This window comes from Cupressus sempervirens, chromosome 2 (genome assembly GCF_028749045.1).
Source record: "Cupressus sempervirens isolate cs-2001-9-10 chromosome 2, ASM2874904v1, whole genome shotgun sequence".
Classification (NCBI taxonomy): Eukaryota; Viridiplantae; Streptophyta; class Pinopsida; order Cupressales; family Cupressaceae; genus Cupressus; species Cupressus sempervirens.
Genome location: NC_143119.1, coordinates 642,891,748 through 642,910,310, shown reverse-complemented (window position 1 = coordinate 642,910,310; position 18,563 = coordinate 642,891,748). Strand labels below are relative to the sequence as shown.

At 34.8% G+C, this 18,563-nt stretch overlaps 1 protein-coding gene across 7 annotated transcripts in view; it reads left to right on the top strand.

The window, feature by feature from the left end:
* Nucleotides 1–18,563, top strand: part of LOC149575014 (protein ENHANCED DISEASE RESISTANCE 2-like) — a 162,524-nt gene that overhangs the window by 97,964 nt on the left and 45,997 nt on the right. For all 7 annotated transcript variants that reach the window (XM_089814870.1, XM_089814867.1, XM_089814869.1 and 4 more), the window contains 3 exons: nt 8,318–8,382; nt 8,511–8,582; nt 8,744–8,902. In XM_089814870.1, coding sequence (XP_089670996.1) covers nt 8,318–8,382; nt 8,511–8,582; nt 8,744–8,902 — 296 coding nt within the window. The remainder of the gene's footprint in view (nt 1–8,317; nt 8,383–8,510; nt 8,583–8,743; nt 8,903–18,563) is intronic.

Here is an 18,563-nt window from a genome sequence, read left to right as displayed (position 1 = left end):
CAACGCTAGATTTGCACCTGAAACTACCAAATCTGCAAAACTTTGAAATCATTTGTCGATCAGGCAAGGTCAACTTCCACGTGAGGGTGGTTTTCTTCTAAAGTAGGGGAGCAGTGTGTCCTTGGTCATCTGTGTCCGATCCTGATTTTGATTTCGCAGTTACAACAAATGACAAAATTGATATCCGAATCTGCAACCTGTTCATGCTTCCAAGGTCCAAAACCCGCAATAAAAAAAAAGGTTTTTGTTTGTTGTTGGGGTTTTGCCTTAGTTAAACCCCAGTTTAGGAATTAATCTTGAATTGAAAATAATTGAATTGCAGCATTGTAAAGTAAATGTACGAATTCACCTTACAATAGTAGAATCTCTTGAATCGAATGCAATGAGCTCTCTTTACCAATTGGATTGGATCAAGAATGTAGATGAATGGATGTAGAAGATGCAACAAAGGACCTTGAATGGATTGAGGGAGATCTTGAAGCTAAACCCTTTCAATTGCTTGAATGCTTGAATCCTTGATCTTTAATGAAGGAATGGTTTGAAGAATGCTTAAGGACTTCAATGCTTGAGAACTTGAATGCTATTGCGCGCGAATTCTTGTGAGTACTTGATGGGTTTATAAAGGGCTTAGAATTAACTTTGTCCCACGGGCCGACTGTACTGTGCATTAACTCCGAGGATCAATTTGGATAGGGGACCCAAGGGATGGTCCCAAAATTGGGCCCAAGCAGGCACACACTGCGTCCCTGATTGGCCCAAGAAGGATGCACTACGTCCTTGATTGGGTAGGGACACACTACGTCCCTGCCAACTAGGGCCCAGAACCCTTGGGATTCCTTTGGGGTCTTGAAATAGGTCCTGGATCTCAGAAATTAGGTACAAATTTTGAGATATGACCGTTACGACGCAAAAAAGAGATTCGGAGTGATTGGATGAGGGAAAGGGAGGACTTAGGTGGTTACATCCTACCTCAAGCTTTACACCATGAAAGTAAGAGCTTTAAAGAGGATCAATTAGGCCCTACCCTAATTCCATTGAGGAGAAATAAAAAGAAAGGGGAAGAAATGAGGAGAGATTGAAGGAGATGACGATCTTGTATTAAATAGGTGGTAAGCCATCATTAAATTGAAGTGCTTACAATTTAAGATGGTACAAATGGGAAAGACCCTAAGAAGGGTGGTAGAAATGTAACTTTGATGGTGTCTCTAAGGGAATCTTCGGCCTTTTGGCGTAGAATTCATAATTAGAGATGGAAAGGGGGTGGAGGTAAGTGTCTTCAAGATGGAACAAACAATGTAGTTGAAGTTGAAATGGATCTTTTGGCCGTCAAAGCGTAAAAAAATGAGTGACAAAGTTGCATGTTGAAGGTGATTCACAAATTATTATTAGTGGCATTATTAAAGGTAACATGGAAGCGTGACAACTCCAAAATTACATCTCCACAATCAATGATGAGTTGTCATGCCCAGAGGATTATAAGGTTAGACACGTTAAAAGATTTGGGAACAAAGAAGTTGATACAATGTCAGGTTAGGCTTTAAACCTTACCATCCTTGAAATTGTCATGGAAAATTATTTTGATGTCAGATGGGAAGAATGAACCAATGTAACATTTACTTTCCTACTCTCTCATCTAGCCACCTTTACCCCCCATTAATGCAAAATGCAACCGAGGGTGATGATAGCTGTCATTCCTCATAACTTATAGGATGGATGTGACATGCTATAAATGCACTCCATCACTCACCACCTTAAGAAATAGAAGTGTCTTCCCTCAAGCTTGCAAGCCTTGTAAGTTACAGAGGATTAGTAGAGTAAAAATTTTGGGTGTTGCAAAAAATGGAAACCGCCTTCACCCTTTAGTGCAGGAAGCGGCAAAATCCATTTCATGGCCATAGCAGAAGAATTTGGGTGGACAAAATGTTCAAATTCAGTCACCAAAGACTTGTGGACATAGTGGATTGGTTGCTCGGAGAAATGCTTTACTAGTTGGAAAAATGACATAGCACTAACACAGATGTTTACTACATGGTTATGGCATGGGTTTTACAACTTGATGAAGGTAAGGACATTGTCCAGTTCATGATGATTAAGTTGGTTCCTGCGGATGCTTTGTTAGGTTTAGATGAGATTTTAGATGTCTCAATTCCTGGCATTGGAATAAATTTGGGCAAGAAACAAACTGGCATTGAAAATATTCCAGCTACAAAAAAGATTACATGGAAGCGTGACAACTCCAAAATTACATCTCCACAATCAATGATGAGTTGTCATCCCTAGAGGATGATAAGATTAGACACATTAAAAGATTTGGGAACAAACAAGTTGACACAATGTCAAATTAGGCTTTAAACCTTACCATCCTTGAAATTGTCATGGAAAATTATTTTGATGTCAGATGGGAGGAATGAACCAACGTAACAATTACTTGCCTACTCCCTCATCTAGCCACCTTTACCCCCCATTAATGCGAAATGCAACCGAGGGCGATGACAGCTGTCATTCCTCATAACTTCTAGGATGGATGTGACATGCTTTAAATGCACTCCATCATTAACCACCTTAAGAAATAGAAGTGTCTTCCCTCAAACTTGCAAGCCTTGTAAGCTATAGAGGATTAGCAGAGTAAAAATTTTGGGTGTTGCAAAAAATGGAAACCACCTTCACCCTTTAGTGTAGGAAGTAGCAAAATTCCTTTCATGGCCATAGCAAAAGAATTTGGGTAGACAAAATGTTCAAATTCACTCACCAAAGACTTGTGGACATAGTGGGTTGGTTGCTCGGAGAAATGCTTTACTAGTTGGAAAAATGACACTACACTAGTATGGATGTTTACTACATGGTTATGGCATGGGCTTTACAACTTGACGAAGGTAAGGACATTGTTCAGTTCATGATGATTAAGTTGGTTCTTGCGGATGCTTTGTTAGGTTTAGATGAGATTTTAGATGTCTCAATTCCTGACATTGGAATAAATTTGGGCGAGAAACAAACTGGCATTGAAAAAATTCCAGCTACAAAATTCACTCCATTTATTTGGAGATTTGATGAGAGCCCAAGGCATAAATAGTTCAAGGAGGCAAGAAAAGCTTGGAACACCCTTAAGCTACTAGTTATGCAACACATCATTGACATGGACATTGCTTAGATAAAAGCTCTGGTAGGGTGGACTGCAAATGATGAGGAACATCTGGTTGAGTTGGGGAGAGCTAGGGAAGAAGAAAATAATGGTGAAGACTGGTTTGAAGCCAAAATCAATGCTATGTGTAGAGCAAGGATCTAGGGGTTTGTCTCGAGTGCCCTCAGATGAAGCAAGGTTTTTCTTCCCCTTTCCATTGTTACCTTGGTGTTGTTTTATGTGGGTTGATGTTTCTCTCTGTTGTTTTTTGTTACGTTTCACATAAATTGTCAAATTCTCTAGTGCTTGGGATGGAAAAGAATGCTCAAGTTGATTTTTTGAATTCATTTTTTAGGGCAGTAGTTGAAACTGCCAAATTTGGTTTGCAAATGGGTAATGGGGCAACGGAATGCAACAGTGAACAATCAAGAATTGCAAGGGTTCCCTTCCATTTTGGCAATTCTAAATGGCAAAGTGATGATAAAAAGAATAGGCAGAATGGTGCCAATCAATGGTCACTAGATTTGGTTCTATTTCTGTTACAGCATAATTTTTGGAAAGCTTCTTTAATGTCACTTTGTCTCTTGCTTGTGTCTTGAAGTGTTAATGCTTCACCAAACACTTCTTCTGGTTCCCACAGTAAATTTATATTTATGTTATTTTGGAAAACCTCTATAATGACAATGGCAACTCTCTGTAACTGAGACTGTAATGATGGTTAGAGGTAAGGGTTTTTTCTGGATGGAGGATTCAGCACATTGACCTCATCCTTGAATTTTCAAGCTTATGTTGATGTACTCTTTTCATGTAATGTTCTGACTTAATCAATAAAAGCAATCTTATTACTGAGAAAAAAAATGCTATACAATAGTTATGTGGGAAATATTTAAATTAAATGGTCCCCTTTAGTTTTTGATACTTTGGAGCTAAGTCACAGGATTCGCCGAATTTCATCCTTTTGATTCGAATTTCAGCGAATTTCAACTCTTTCCGAATGTCATCCGAATTTTATGAATTTTAACATAATACTGTAATTTAATATAATATTATTTAATTTTAAACTGATATTGAATTATTTAGTTAAACTATTTAACAATGTTCAACTATTTTAACAACTCTGTGGATATATTAGTAATATTTAAAAATATATAAATATATATAACTAAATTTTAATGTCGAATTTTTTCCCGAACTTTTACCCTTGCCGGATTTCATTCGAATTTTATGATCGACGAACTCGAATTCGAATTCGAACCTTGTGACTTAGCTTTGGAGTGTGTACAAAAAGTGTTTGGGGACTTAAGTTCAAGGGAAATCATATGACATGGCATAAAAATATTATAAAAAAAAAACAATCGTGATAAAACGGGCTGGAAAAGTAGCCGCGAGAAAACAAGAGAGGAAAAGCAAAAATACCAAAATTATACGAAATGGTAAAATTAAAAGAAGTGATTTTGTTTATCCCACATTGATAAGTAGGAGATGATTTCCACAGCTAGTCAAATTGTGATGTGAATATCAGGATTTAACTGTGTGATTTTTGAGTCAAACTCGATGACCCATGTTTCATGAGTAGTGATTCAACATGAATCCATCTCTCATGAGAATAAATGGAACACTTAGCACTCATTGGATCTAGGTGATGCTCACAGGGGTGAAGCACCGGGACTTCCCGGGAGGTCACCCATCCCAGTACTACTCCAGCCTGAGCGCGCTTAACTACGGAGTTTCCTCCACAGTTAAACCCAAAGCTTGCAACCCCATTTGCAAAACCTTCACCAAGTGTTGTGCCTTATGAACCATTCATTAGAAAGCCCCTTAAGCTCATCAATTGATAAGTAGGAGATGATTTCCACAGCTAGTCAAATTGTGATGTGAATATCAGGATTTAACTGTGTGATTTTTGAGTCAAACTCGATGACCCATGTTTCATGAGTAGTGATTCAACATGAATCCATCTCTCATGAGAATAAATGGAACACTTAGCACTCATTGGATCTAGGTGATGCTCACAGGGGTGAAGCACCGGGACTTCCCGGGAGGTCACCCATCCCAGTACTACTCCAGCCTGAGCGCGCTTAACTACGGAGTTTCCTCCACAGTTAAACCCAAAGCTTGCAACCCCATTTGCAAAACCTTCACCAAGTGTTGTGCCTTATGAACCATTCATTAGAAAGCCCCTTAAGCTCATCAATTGATAAGTAGGAGATGATTTCCACAGCTAGTCAAATTGTGATGTGAATATCAGGATTTAACTGTGTGATTTTTGAGTCAAACTCGATGACCCATGTTTCATGAGTAGTGATTCAACATGAATCCATCTCTCATGAGAATAAATGGAACACTTAGCACTCATTGGATCTAGGTGATGCTCACAGGGGTGAAGCACCGGGACTTCCCGGGAGGTCACCCATCCCAGTACTACTCCAGCCTGAGCGCGCTTAACTACGGAGTTTCCTCCACAGTTAAACCCAAAGCTTGCAACCCCATTTGCAAAACCTTCACCAAGTGTTGTGCCTTATGAACCATTCATTAGAAAGCCCCTTAAGCTCATCAATTGATAAGTAGGAGATGATTTCCACAGCTAGTCAAATTGTGATGTGAATATCAGGATTTAACTGTGTGATTTTTGAGTCAAACTCGATGACCCATGTTTCATGAGTAGTGATTCAACATGAATCCATCTCTCATGAGATCCCACATTGTCAAGGTGAGTGGTTGAGTGCTTAGAATTCATCATTAAAGAGATAGAAGAGCTCTAATTCAGCAATGCTTGGATGATAAATGAAATTGGTGAAATTTGGAGAAGTTCTTATTTGAAGGTTTGGGAGGTCAAAAACCCTCATTAATAGCATTCTTCTTTCTGTTGAAAGACACAGGAAGATTTGAATCATTCAATCAAGTTTCAAGGTAAAAATCAAAAGATTACATTTACAGTAATTCCTATTTCATTTGTTAGGCAACGGTTTGATTTGGTATTGGGCTGGAAGTGCTTAGTTGCTTTGAGTTATTGTGACGAAGAGATATCTTGCTGTCCATTTCATTTCTGGGCCATACTATTGACCAAATTTAAAGGTTGTGCTTGGAGTTTGTTGGCCCATTGTCATAAACTTTGTCTGTACCATATCTGAAGCTGTGCATGGGCTCTGGAAATTACTGAGAAGTATTATAACAGTCAAAGTTTATTAGCTGCAATCAGTATCAACCTGGAAAATGCTGGTCTGAAACATTGTGGACAGGGTGTCATTCCATTGCAGCTTGTGCTGTGATACATCTGGATTGGACGTGAGGCAGGTTTGGCTTGCATCTAGGCCTTGAAATCTGTTTGGAGCTTATTCACTACTGCTGGGTCTGCTACACCAATTGTTCCATTGGGAGTCTTCTGTTGAGCTTACATATGGGTAGAGTATTTGAATATATTCATTTTCTCTGTCTGTTTGTATGATTTATGTTATGAAATATATTTATTGCATTGAGTAATTCATTGCTGTTGGAACTCCAGTTTAGCAGAGAAAAGAATACAGTTCATATGTGTTAAAAGCTACACAATGTTTATCTATTTAATATGCATTGGATTCAACTTGGCCGTGTACAGTGTGTCCTATTTTAATAAACAGTATTAAACAAATGAATATACCAGCAAACTGTGACAAAACAATAACACAAGATAGTTTGCAAGAAGACTATTTGATAAAATTACACTGAGTGGAAAGGCACACAATTTGGTCTAGAACAGGGGGTGTCTTTACGTAATGCTGCATACAACAAATATTATATATTAAATTTAAAAACTGTGTATATAATTATTTATGTTTTTAATCCCTGCTACACAGATGCATACACACCCCTCAAACTACCGACCCTGTCCCTTGAGGCATTTCAGAGATGGGAGGACTTCAGCCCTTGGCCTTCTCCTGAATAAGAAAATGTGGAAACCTTTTGGAGTGTGTTTTCAAATCAGGGATGGCAGGAAACACAGGAGAAACGTGGCCATCTGTTGTTCAAAAGCAAGTTTAAATTATGTTTAAAAAAATTGTTTATGACATTAAAAGAAGACTTTTAAATAGATCATGACAGCACTATAACAACACAATAATTATATCATGACAGCACTCTAACTACGATTAAGTTAATCATGATAGCAGTGACAGAAACAACTTTAATACAACATCAATAAATTGGTCTTGATTTATATTCATAGTTAATGATATAAGTTATGTATCTGTTAATATAAACAACAATAATCTGAACTTCTGACTTCATTGTTCACAAAAGCCTCAAACTTCAAAATTCTTGATGATATTAGAGTCAACTATTATTATTCGTTGCAAAAGAGATTTAAGGTGCATTTGCCATGGTGGTACAGTGTGGTATTGTCCGAAAAGAACAAACAAACAATTTCTTTTTGGAATCTGGTTGCCACGTAGGTTCTTGCAGACATCATTTTAGCATGATCTTGTAGAAATTTGACTGTCTGTATGTGTGTGCTTTCAATAGTTTAATAGTCATTTCAATATTTTAAAGTAAACAAACAACTGGGGCCTACTGAGGGAATCTGTTTTTGAGAATGATTTTAGCAAAGGCAAAGCAACTTGGATGAGGCACTGAGAAACTGCCCATTTGCAGGTCATACCCTGGAATTTGAGACTTCAGAAGTTTGGAATCTCTAGAGGAGCCTATTGAGAAAACCCCTAACTAGCTAGCAAGCCTTATAATGATAAATTATAGTAACAGTGAATGCATCCATATTTTTTCTTGGTGGACCTGATAAACACCTTTTGTGGATTACAATAGCATATTGAGCGCATATTTGGAGTCTATGACTTCAGCAATTGATAGTTTCTAGTTATGATATAGGAGGCAGTCTTAGGCACAATTTACTTGTGGTATAGACAAATTTGAGTCCATTTTCGGAAGAAATAGAATAAAAGTCTATTTTGCTGGTTCAAATCATTTTCTATTATTATAGATTATGCATGTAATAAATTAACATCAACATTTTTTGTGTGTTAAGGATAAATTGCTCTTGAGATGAACTCCTTTTGTCTCTAGAACCAATCCTGCTATAATTGGGTAACAGAAAATGATATATTTTAATAATTACATGTATGTAGGTTTTACTATGGGTCTATAATTCCAAGTTTGTAAATGCTAAATACTAAATACAATACTCATTTTCATAAATATTGCCAACTGTAGATTTGTGTGGCCACGTGATCTGTGCTATGTGCGCTACTGGCGGCGTAATGATGATGGAAGTTATGGTAGGTTTCTGTCTAGTTTAGGCATGTTTTCTTTTTTCCCAATTGTTTATCTTTTATTGTTTTACTCCATCTCATTTTTAATACCTCCAAAACAGTTCTTTTCAAGTTTGCCTGGTTTTATATTGCAGTTGTCCTATTCCGTTCAAGGGAACATTCAAACTGTCCTGCACAACCTGGCTTTGTGCGAGCTCACATTGAGAGTAGGTGCTTTTGATTGTTTTGTTTTTGTATATTTTTTAAAGAAAATATTAAAGCATAGTTAATAATTGCTCAGCTTGTCATTCCATATATAAATGATATGATGTCTTGTATTGTATTTTGTTAGATACTTTTTTCTAAGTGCTGGATGCAACATCTGTAGGTGGTGGGTTCACCATATCTCCTCTGAAACCTCGTAAGACTGGAGAGCCTCGATCCCGTGTCCAACATCTTATGCAAATTGATTTGAAGGGATGGGGTGTTGGCTATTTACCTAGATTTCAACAACATTGCCTACTTCAAATGTTGAATAGTGTTGCAGGTAAGTAGAATGTATGTTGTACATTGCCTCTGAGTCTTTCTTAGTTATGAATGCTTCCTTGAAACTTTGTGTAAGTCTAGATTCTCCTTGTTAAGCAGATGCTACTAATGAAGGTTATATTTGGACTTAGCTGTAATGAAATTGGGAGTATATTATTGCAATATTTCATATTAATTGTAGGTGATCACACCTATGTTCAATTTTATTTTATTTGTGATTCATGTTAAAGGATTTGATACCTTTACACATATTCAAACCTTATACATGTAAAGGAGTTAACATTATCATGGTCTCTGTTTACTATGATCTGTTTGTTAAAAGATAAATCCAATAAAATAAAAAACATACATTTACATTTTGAATACAATTCAAAAAAAAATGTATATTATAATTAAAAATGAAATTTAACTTGAAAGAAGTATACATTTTAATTTTTATGTTGCGGAATGCCATTATGCTATAACAGGATAATTAGACACCCCTATAACAATGATAAACTAAAATATCAAGCAAAATAAATCAGACTAGAAATCTAAGAAAATTAGGGAGTCTGATTTCTAATTCCTTGATAAATACCTATAAACTAATGATTATGGGCACACAAATAATATGCACTCAAAAAGGTTAAAAGCTTTTAGAACCTGACAAAGGCCATTTTCCATGTCTTCAAACATATAAGCAATAACTTATTATATCATGGTCAACTGCAAATAAATGTGTAAGTATTAATTATTTTGGACAATTCCAAGATACTCATAAAACAGTTGAATGCATCATCTGAATTTTTTAAGTTCAAGTTCATGTGTAATTTTGCTAAACCTGTTTATTCTGTTCTCTTGGTGATCATTTCCAAGGTTTTTTCAAGCTATGGCTACACCCTAGGAGGAAGGCAATGTCAATAATTCATTTACAACATAGTTGTGAGATTTGGACTTGGCAAGATAATTGTTGACTTGGACGTGGACTCTGACTCCACACCCAAAAATTGATAATTTATTGATATTCAAAAAATGATTATTGATTAATATTCACTATTAAACAAAGGAGGGGATGTTGAAAGTATTAGAGTTCTGGGGGGGAGGGGGTTGGGGGGTGAATCAAAACACACTGATTTTACTTAATCAATTTACAAATTTCAACTTTAAAGATTCATAAACTGAATGCATTCAAATCTTACTCAAATAATTATCATTCACCTTGCATGAATATGAAACACATGAACTCACAAAAGATAGAGACACATATTTTGCCGAGTGGGAAACCCTCAAAGTTCCTCAAAAGGATTCGTCATAGGGAGAAAAACCATTCCATGAACTTGTAATCTTTATTGAGCTTCAACTCTTTACAATCAGCAGCAACAACTGCTTAGGGATTCAATCCTGTCTATCTCTTTTAATGGTATTACAACCTTACATACACATATAACTGTATGTAATACACCATACACCTATACATGTAGATAAGTTTATAATCAACCCTTCAGATTTTACACAACTTCAAAAATATTTTGTATCTCTGCCTTTACATCACTGTATTACACTGCTGTATCTAGTGTTTACAGCAGTCTTTTTAAATAGAGATATAACTCGTACAAAAAAAAATCAGTTTTTTTAAAACTGAACCAGTTAGGGCCGTTTTAGAAATGCCCACAAGATATGTGCGGTTTAAACAACTTTATATCAGTTAAACCACAGAATCAGAACCAGTATAAGCATTTTATAATGACAAATGAACCAGTGGAATCAGTAAATCTTCATCTTTTAGAAACCTTTTGAAACGATGTTGTTACTTGTATATTTTATACACAAAAAATCCATTCCTTGAAACGGTGCTGTTAGGGTTTTTACACAAAAAATCCATTCCTTCAAAGAAAACCTTTTATGTTTACAAAGAAAAAACTTCATTGTCGTTCCTTCAACGAAAATCCATACAAGATTTTCAAACTAGATTGTGAAATATTCTAGTCAAAATTCAAGAACAAGTCGGCCATTATGCATACTTGTAAGAAGAACAACATTCTTCCATTACCTCTTTCGCAACAATGGTTTACCACTTTTCTTTTGTCTCTGCTTGAATTTTACGTCCCTTTTTCACTTTGCCTTAGTCACCATTAACATGCAGAGAGAGAGAGAGAGAGAGAGAGAGAGAGAGAGAGAGAGAGATCAAACAAATATGAGAATCCATAGAAAAATATGAAGGAGAAGAAATTACCAACATGTTCATACTATACTGTTCAAACCTTTTTTTCGCTGAGCAAAAACTCCTTCATATTTCATTTTCACAAAGCAAGAACTCTTCGCATTTCTATATTACAGTCATTTTCCATGTCGACAAGGCAGAGAATGCATTTTCATAATAGTAGAAACCCTTTTCAACATAGCAAGAAATGCCCACAACCGAAACTAGTTTAAAGAAATCTTTCAAGTCCGCCACAACCAAATGACATGTGGCGCCACAATTTTCAGTAATAAATGTCACGTTCAGTCGGGTATGTCAAAATGCAGGTTTATTTGTAAATGCCCCAAGTACATACCTTTCCTTTTACATGGTTTACACGGCATTAAAAATACTTTGCTTTTAGCAAAAAAGTGCCACCTTGCAACTGTCTTAGTCTGATAGGATTAACATCTTTGACTGCTACGTTATATACATTTTACCATCTTTCAAATATAAACTGTGATATGGTCAACAATCTCCCGCATTTTTGAGGCAAAAATTTTCATCAACTAATATATACAAGATGATATACAAAAAAACATAGATTCAATCTCTTTCTTATATACCATCACATGCTGAAAATATGAGGGATAAATATGCTGAATAAGTATGCTATAAGCAGATTACTTTCACAAAAAATACAATGCTGAACACACAATGCTGATACTGAACTGATCACTGGTACATCAAAGAATGCTGAGCACAAAGAACACAGAACACAATATGCAGAGAGCATTGATCACAGTATAACCAATTGCTAATCACAATATGCAGTGCTGATCACCATATGCAATCAACTGATGATCAACTGAAACCAACTGATGAAACATATGCCAATTGGTGATTAACTGAAACCAACTGATGAAACATATGTCAACTGATGATCAATTGAAATCAACTGATGAGACAAATGCCAATTGATGAAAATATGTAGAATATTGAACTCCAAAACCAACTGATTAATCACACCAACACCAAAACCAACTGATATCTCCCCCAATATTTTTGTATCAAAAAATTTGACCATCTGCTTTTAATGTAGAAGAAAATTTTGTGAAATGGAGCAGAAACCTAAAACAAAATATTTATTTGCAAAACTTTCATATCAACATTGATTGAGAGAAAACTCCCAATCGAGTTCTTAGTTGTTCAAAGGATTCCCTAGGTAGAGCCTTAGTGAAAATATCTGCTACCTGTCCTTGAGTGGGCACATAGATCAACTTGAATTCATTATTAAGAACTTTATCACGCAAGAAGTGAAGTTTAATAGCTACATGTTTTGTTTGTGAGTGCATTACTGGATTTTTACTCAGTTGAATAGCACTCATATTATCACACATGATAGAAATGGGCTTTGAGAATTGAATACCTAAATCAGACAATTGATAATTCATCCAAATCAGCTGAGTGCAACAGGCAGTAGCAGCAACATACTCAGATTCACAGGTAGACAATGTAATACAATCTCTTTTTTTGCTATGCCAGGCAACTAAGCAATTACCAAGGAAGAAAGCTGCACCACTAGTATTCTTTTTGTCATTAGATCCACCCCAATCTGCATCAGTATAATCAGAAAGTGTAAAGTCATTATTGTGAGGATACCATAAACCAAAATCAAGTGTACCTTGAATGTACTTTAGTATTCGATTTACTGCATTGAGATGAGACTGTTTTGGATCAGATTGAAATCTTGAAACCATGCACACCACTTGCATTATGTCAGGTCTAGATGTTGTAAGATATAATAAACTTTCAATTATGGATCTATGTACAATTTGATTTACAGAAGGTGAGTCATCATTCTTCATTAGTTTGTAGCCTGTCTCCATAGGAGTGCTTACTGGTTTACAATCAGCCATATTAAACTTCCTCAACATTTCCTTTGCATATTTTGTTTGAGAAAGGAAAAGGCCATGTTCAAGCTGTGAGACTTGCAGTCCAAGAAAAAATGTGAGCACACCCAATAAAGACATTTCAAACTCAGATTCCATAATTCTTGAAAAATGTTTTGCTGATTCATCATTAGTAGACCCAAAAATAATATCATCTATATAGATTTCTACTGCCAAAATGTCATCATTTATGACTTTGATATACAAAGTGCTATCTGCTTTTCCACGAGAAAATTCATTTGCAATTAGATGTTTATCCAACCTGGAATACCAAGCTCTAGGAGGTTGCTTTAAACCATATAATGCCTTTTTGAGTCGATAAACATAATTAGGTTTGTCAAAAGATTCAAAACCTTCTGGCTGTTCCATACAGACTTCCTCTTCAAGATAGCCATTCAAGAATGCGGTTTTAACATCCATTTGGTAAGCAGTAAACCTTTTATAACTAACATATGCAAGAAAGATTTTGATTGATTCCATCCTTGCAATTGCTGCAAATGTTTCACCAAAATCAATTCCTTTCTATTGGGCATATCCTTTGCATACAAATCTAGCTTTATTCCTTATTACTTTGCCATCTTCGTTCAATTTGTTACGAAAAACCCATTTTCCACCTATTACATTTTTGTTATCAGGTCTAGGAACAAGTTCCCAGTTGCATAGCATTTTGCCAACAGGAGTCTGACAAGGCTTCAGTAACAGTTTTGGGTTCGAAATCTAATATCAAATAGAAATGTTCAGCAATATTTGCTTGTTCATCTGTCTTGGCCTTTCTTCTAGTCAAGATTCCTTTTTCTACATCTCCAATAACTTAAGACTCAGGATGTCTCTTAGCAATTATCCTAGATGAAGTTTTTATTTTTGAACCAGTGTTTGTTACTTTGGGACTTGAACAGTTCTCTTGTTTAGTTTCATCAGCAATTTCAGACTCAACATTTTCAACGTTTTCATCATGCAAAGTTTCTGATTTTTGAAATGATGCTTCTTCAGGATCCTCTTTATTATTGCAGCATACAGAATTTTCATCAAATACAACATTTATGGCTTCCACTATCTTATTCAACCTTTTGTTATAGCATTTAAAGGCTTTGCTATATGTAGAGTATTCAAGAAAAATCCCTTCATCAGATCTTGAATTGAAATTTTCTAAAGAATCATCATTCTTTTTGATGAAGCATTTACAGTCAAAAAATTAAATTTTTTTAACATTAGCTGTTTTGCCATTCCATAATTCATATGGAGTATGAGCTGTTCTAACTCTTATTTGTGCTCGATTTAAAATGTAGACAACTGTATGAACAACTTCTTTCCATAATTTATTAGGTAATTTTGCTTCATTTAGCATTGTTCTAGCCATCTCTTTAACCATTTTGTTTTTCCTTTCTACAACACCATTTTGTAGTGGTATTCGAGCAATTGAGTATTGTCTTTTAATACCATGTTTCTCACAATACTTAATGAATTCTTGAGAAGTGAATTCTCCACCCCTATCGGACTTTAAACATTTTAACTTCAAATCAGTTTCCCTTTCAACCATTTTTTTGAAAATTTTGAAACTATTAAAGGCTTCTGATTTGTGTTTCAGAAATGTTACCCAAACCATTCTTGAATAGTCATCTATGAACAACATAAAATATTTCTCACCATTTAATGATACAGTTTTAGTTGGTCCACATAGATCAGTATGTAAAGTTCAAGTGGTCTATTTGATAAGTATTCTTTTGTTTTAAAAGATACTCTCGTTTGTTTTCCTTTGACACCTTCTTCACAAATTTTCACTGGTTTACTGATCTGTGGTAACCCTCTGACCTTTTTATTCTTACTAATCCTAGCAAGATTATCAAAGCTGAGATGTCCCAATCTTTTATGCCACAACCAATTTTCTTCTACCTGACTCATAAGGCAAGTGTTAATTAATGGTGTTTCCTGAACTGTAGAATCAATCAGATTATAAAGGTTTCCTCCTGTTTTTAAGCCACTAATAATGACTTTATCCCTTCCATTTTTGATAAAGCATCCTTTAGCATTAAAGGAAATAGAATACCTACTATCACAAATCTGACTAACACTTAAAAGATTATGTTTCAAACCTTCAACAAAGTATACATCATGAATTGGTGTATCTTTGTTTAAAACTATTGAGCCTCTTCCTATTATATAGGCTCCTGAATTATCACCAAAGCGAACAAACCCTCCATCAAAATCTTCTAGGGTTTTGAATTTACTTCTACATCCAATTATATGATGTGAGCAGCCACTATCCAAAACCCATATTGCAGGTTTTTGAGCAAATAGGGCTGTTTCAACTATTAAAGACTTTTCAGATGTCTTAACTTGTTTCCAAATCTGTTTAGGTTTTAGATTTAGTTTGCATTGATTTGCAAAGTGACTATAATTAGAACATTTGAAACATCTGATGACTTTTCTCTTACCATGACTAGTATTGTTTTCACAAAAAACTGCCTTATGCCCAAAAATATTATAGTTAATTCAGTAACCCTTAAAGAAGAATTTAGCTTTTTGTTTAGAAGACTTTTCAGATGAGCATTGCAAAGCATTTAGTTTTTTATCCTTTTCTTCAAGTAAGATTTTGTGATTTTCTATAATTTGATTTGATTCTTTTAACTCTTCTTGAAGTTTTTTATTTTCATTCTCATGATTTGAAATTAACTTGTTTAATCTTTTAAGTTCTTGCAAATATTTGAGAAGTTCTTCTTCAAGATCAATTTCTTCATTTGAATCAGATGAAGATTCCGATTCATTAGATTCAGGTTTAAGAGTGTTCACTATTTCAGCCATGAACAACCTTTCCCCTTCTTCATCAGCATCACTTGACTCTTCATTTGAGTCTTCTTTTGATAAAAGACTTTTCTTTTTGAAATCCTTGAATCTTTTGTTTTGATTCCAAGGTTTTCTTTTTGAAAACTTTTCAGTTTTTTGATCACTGTCATCTAGTTCTACATTTGGACATTTTGCTGCAAAGTGTCTTAATTGACTACAGCTGAAACATTTTGGTTTTCCTTTATATGTCTTTCTCATTTTCTTGACCAATAATGCTTCTAGAGCATCTGTTAAATCTGAATCACTTTCTTCTTGTTTTTCAGCCTTAAAGGCTGTCTCTTTTGATGTAGAACTAGCTTGATTGCTAATTCTCATTTCATATGCTGTTAGGGTTACTTGTAATTGATGTAATGTCATTTTAGGAAAACTTTTCTTTTCTTCTAAAGTGGAAATTTTAGTTTCAAATTTAGGTAGAACTGACCTTATAACTTTTGAAACTGTATCATGTTCTTCAATTTCTTCACCAAGACCTTTTCTAGCATTGACTATTTCATCTATTCTCAAGAAGTATGCTGAAATATTTTCATCTTCATTCATCTTTAAGTTATCAAATTGTGTTTTGAGAGTTACTAGTTTTGATTCTTTAACTTTTTCATCTCCTTGATAAATAGTTTCAAGTTTCACCCAAGTGTCATTTGCTGATTTACAGTAGACAACTTTTGCAAACACATCTTTGGTGAGATCACAAAGAAGGGCACACCTAGCCTTTTTATCCAGTTCATATGTCAGTTTGTCATTAGCATTTGTAGATATTGTTGTTGGGACAGTATACTTCGTAATAACAACATCCCACATTCTAACATCTAAAGAATGTATAAAAGCCTTCATCATAACTTTCCAAAAAAACATTATCATTACCATCAAATAATGGAGCCCAATTAAGGGAAGCTCCTTCAGCCTGTGCCATTTTACTTCCAATAAAAATCCCAGGAACAATTCCTAAAGAGAATCCTATGTTCAGATACCACTTGTTGGAAGTATTATAGTCCGGGGGGGGTGTGAATCAAAACACACTGATTTTACTTAATCAATTTACAAATTTCAACTTTAAAGATTCATAAATTGAATGCATTCAAATCTTATTCAAATAATTATCATTCACCATGCATGAATATGAAAAACATGAACTTATAGAAGATAGAGACATGTATTTTGCCGTGTGGGAAACCTTCAAAATTCCTCAAAAGGATTCGTCATAGGGAGAAAAACCACTCCATGAACCTATAATCTTTATTGAACTTCAACTCTTTACAATCAACAACAACAACTGCTTAGGGATTCAACCCTGTCTATCTCTTTTAATGGTATTACAACCTTACATACTCATATAACTGTATGTAATACACCATACACCTATACATGCAGATAAGTTTATAATCAACCCTTCAGATTTTACACAACTTCAAAAATATTTTGTATCTCTGCCTTTACATCACTATATTACACTGTTGTATCAAGTGTTTACAACAGTCTCTTTAAATAGAGATGTAACTCGTACAAAAAAAATCAGTTTTTTTAAAACTGAACCAGTTAGGACTGTTTTAGAAATGTCCACAAGATATGTGCGGTTTAAACAACTTTATATCAGTTAAATCACCGAATTAGAACCAGTATAAGCACTTTATAATGACAAACAAACCAATGGAACCAGTAAATCTTCATCCTTTAGAAACTTTTTGAAACGATGCTATTATTTGTATATTTTATACACAAAAAACCCATTCCTTGAAACGGTGCTGTTAGGGTTTTTACACAAAAAATCCATTCCTTCAAAGAAAACCTTTTATCTTTACAAAGAAAAAACTTCATTGTCATTCCTTCAATGAAAATCCATACAAGATTTTCAAACTATATTGTGAAATATTCCAGTCAAAATTCAAGAAGTCGTCCATTATGCATACCTGTAAGAAGAAGAACATTTTTCCATTATCTCTTTCTCAACAGTGGTTTACCACTTTTCTTTTGTCTTTGCTTGAATTTTACCTCCCTTTTTCACTTTGCCTCAGTCACCATTAACATGCACAGAGAGAGAGAGATCAAACAAACATGAGAATCCATACAAAAATAAAAATCGTTGTGGTATTTTATGAAAATTGTGGTTTGTCTTTGAGGATTTTTGCTGGAAATCATAGGCTTAGTTGAGGGTTTTGATTGCACAATTTCTTGGTTTGGGCATAAGTCTCTGATTTTTGAAGGTTGCATGTACTATTTTACCATGCAAAGTCTTGTGCTTTGCCACATGAAGGTTTCTTTGCTGGGTTTTTATAATTTTTTCCCTTAAAATTTTTCTATTGTGTTTTCATAATTTTTCCCATGAATTTTTTTCCAATCGGTAAGGGTTCCCTAATTTTTTTTCTTTGTAATTCACAAAGTTGCGTGGGATTCCTTTGTGGATTTATATTTTTCTCCTCAAAAATTATCTGGTGGGTTTATAAAATTTTCCTCAAAAATTGTTTGCTGGGTTTTATTGCTTTTCCTAAAAAATGAAGCTTTGTATTCTCTAATCTATATCTTAGATTATGCTGTCTATTTTTGATCGATTTTTCACCTCAAAAATCGTGTTTGATTTTTCTCCTAAAAATTTGTGCACCTTTTTGTTTTGGGGCATCATGCTCATCTGCAAAGTTTGGAGGATTTGTTGATTTTTCGTCAAAATCGGGCTAATTGTTCTTACTGATTGTCTCTATCTCCAAGGAAGAGCAACTTCGTTA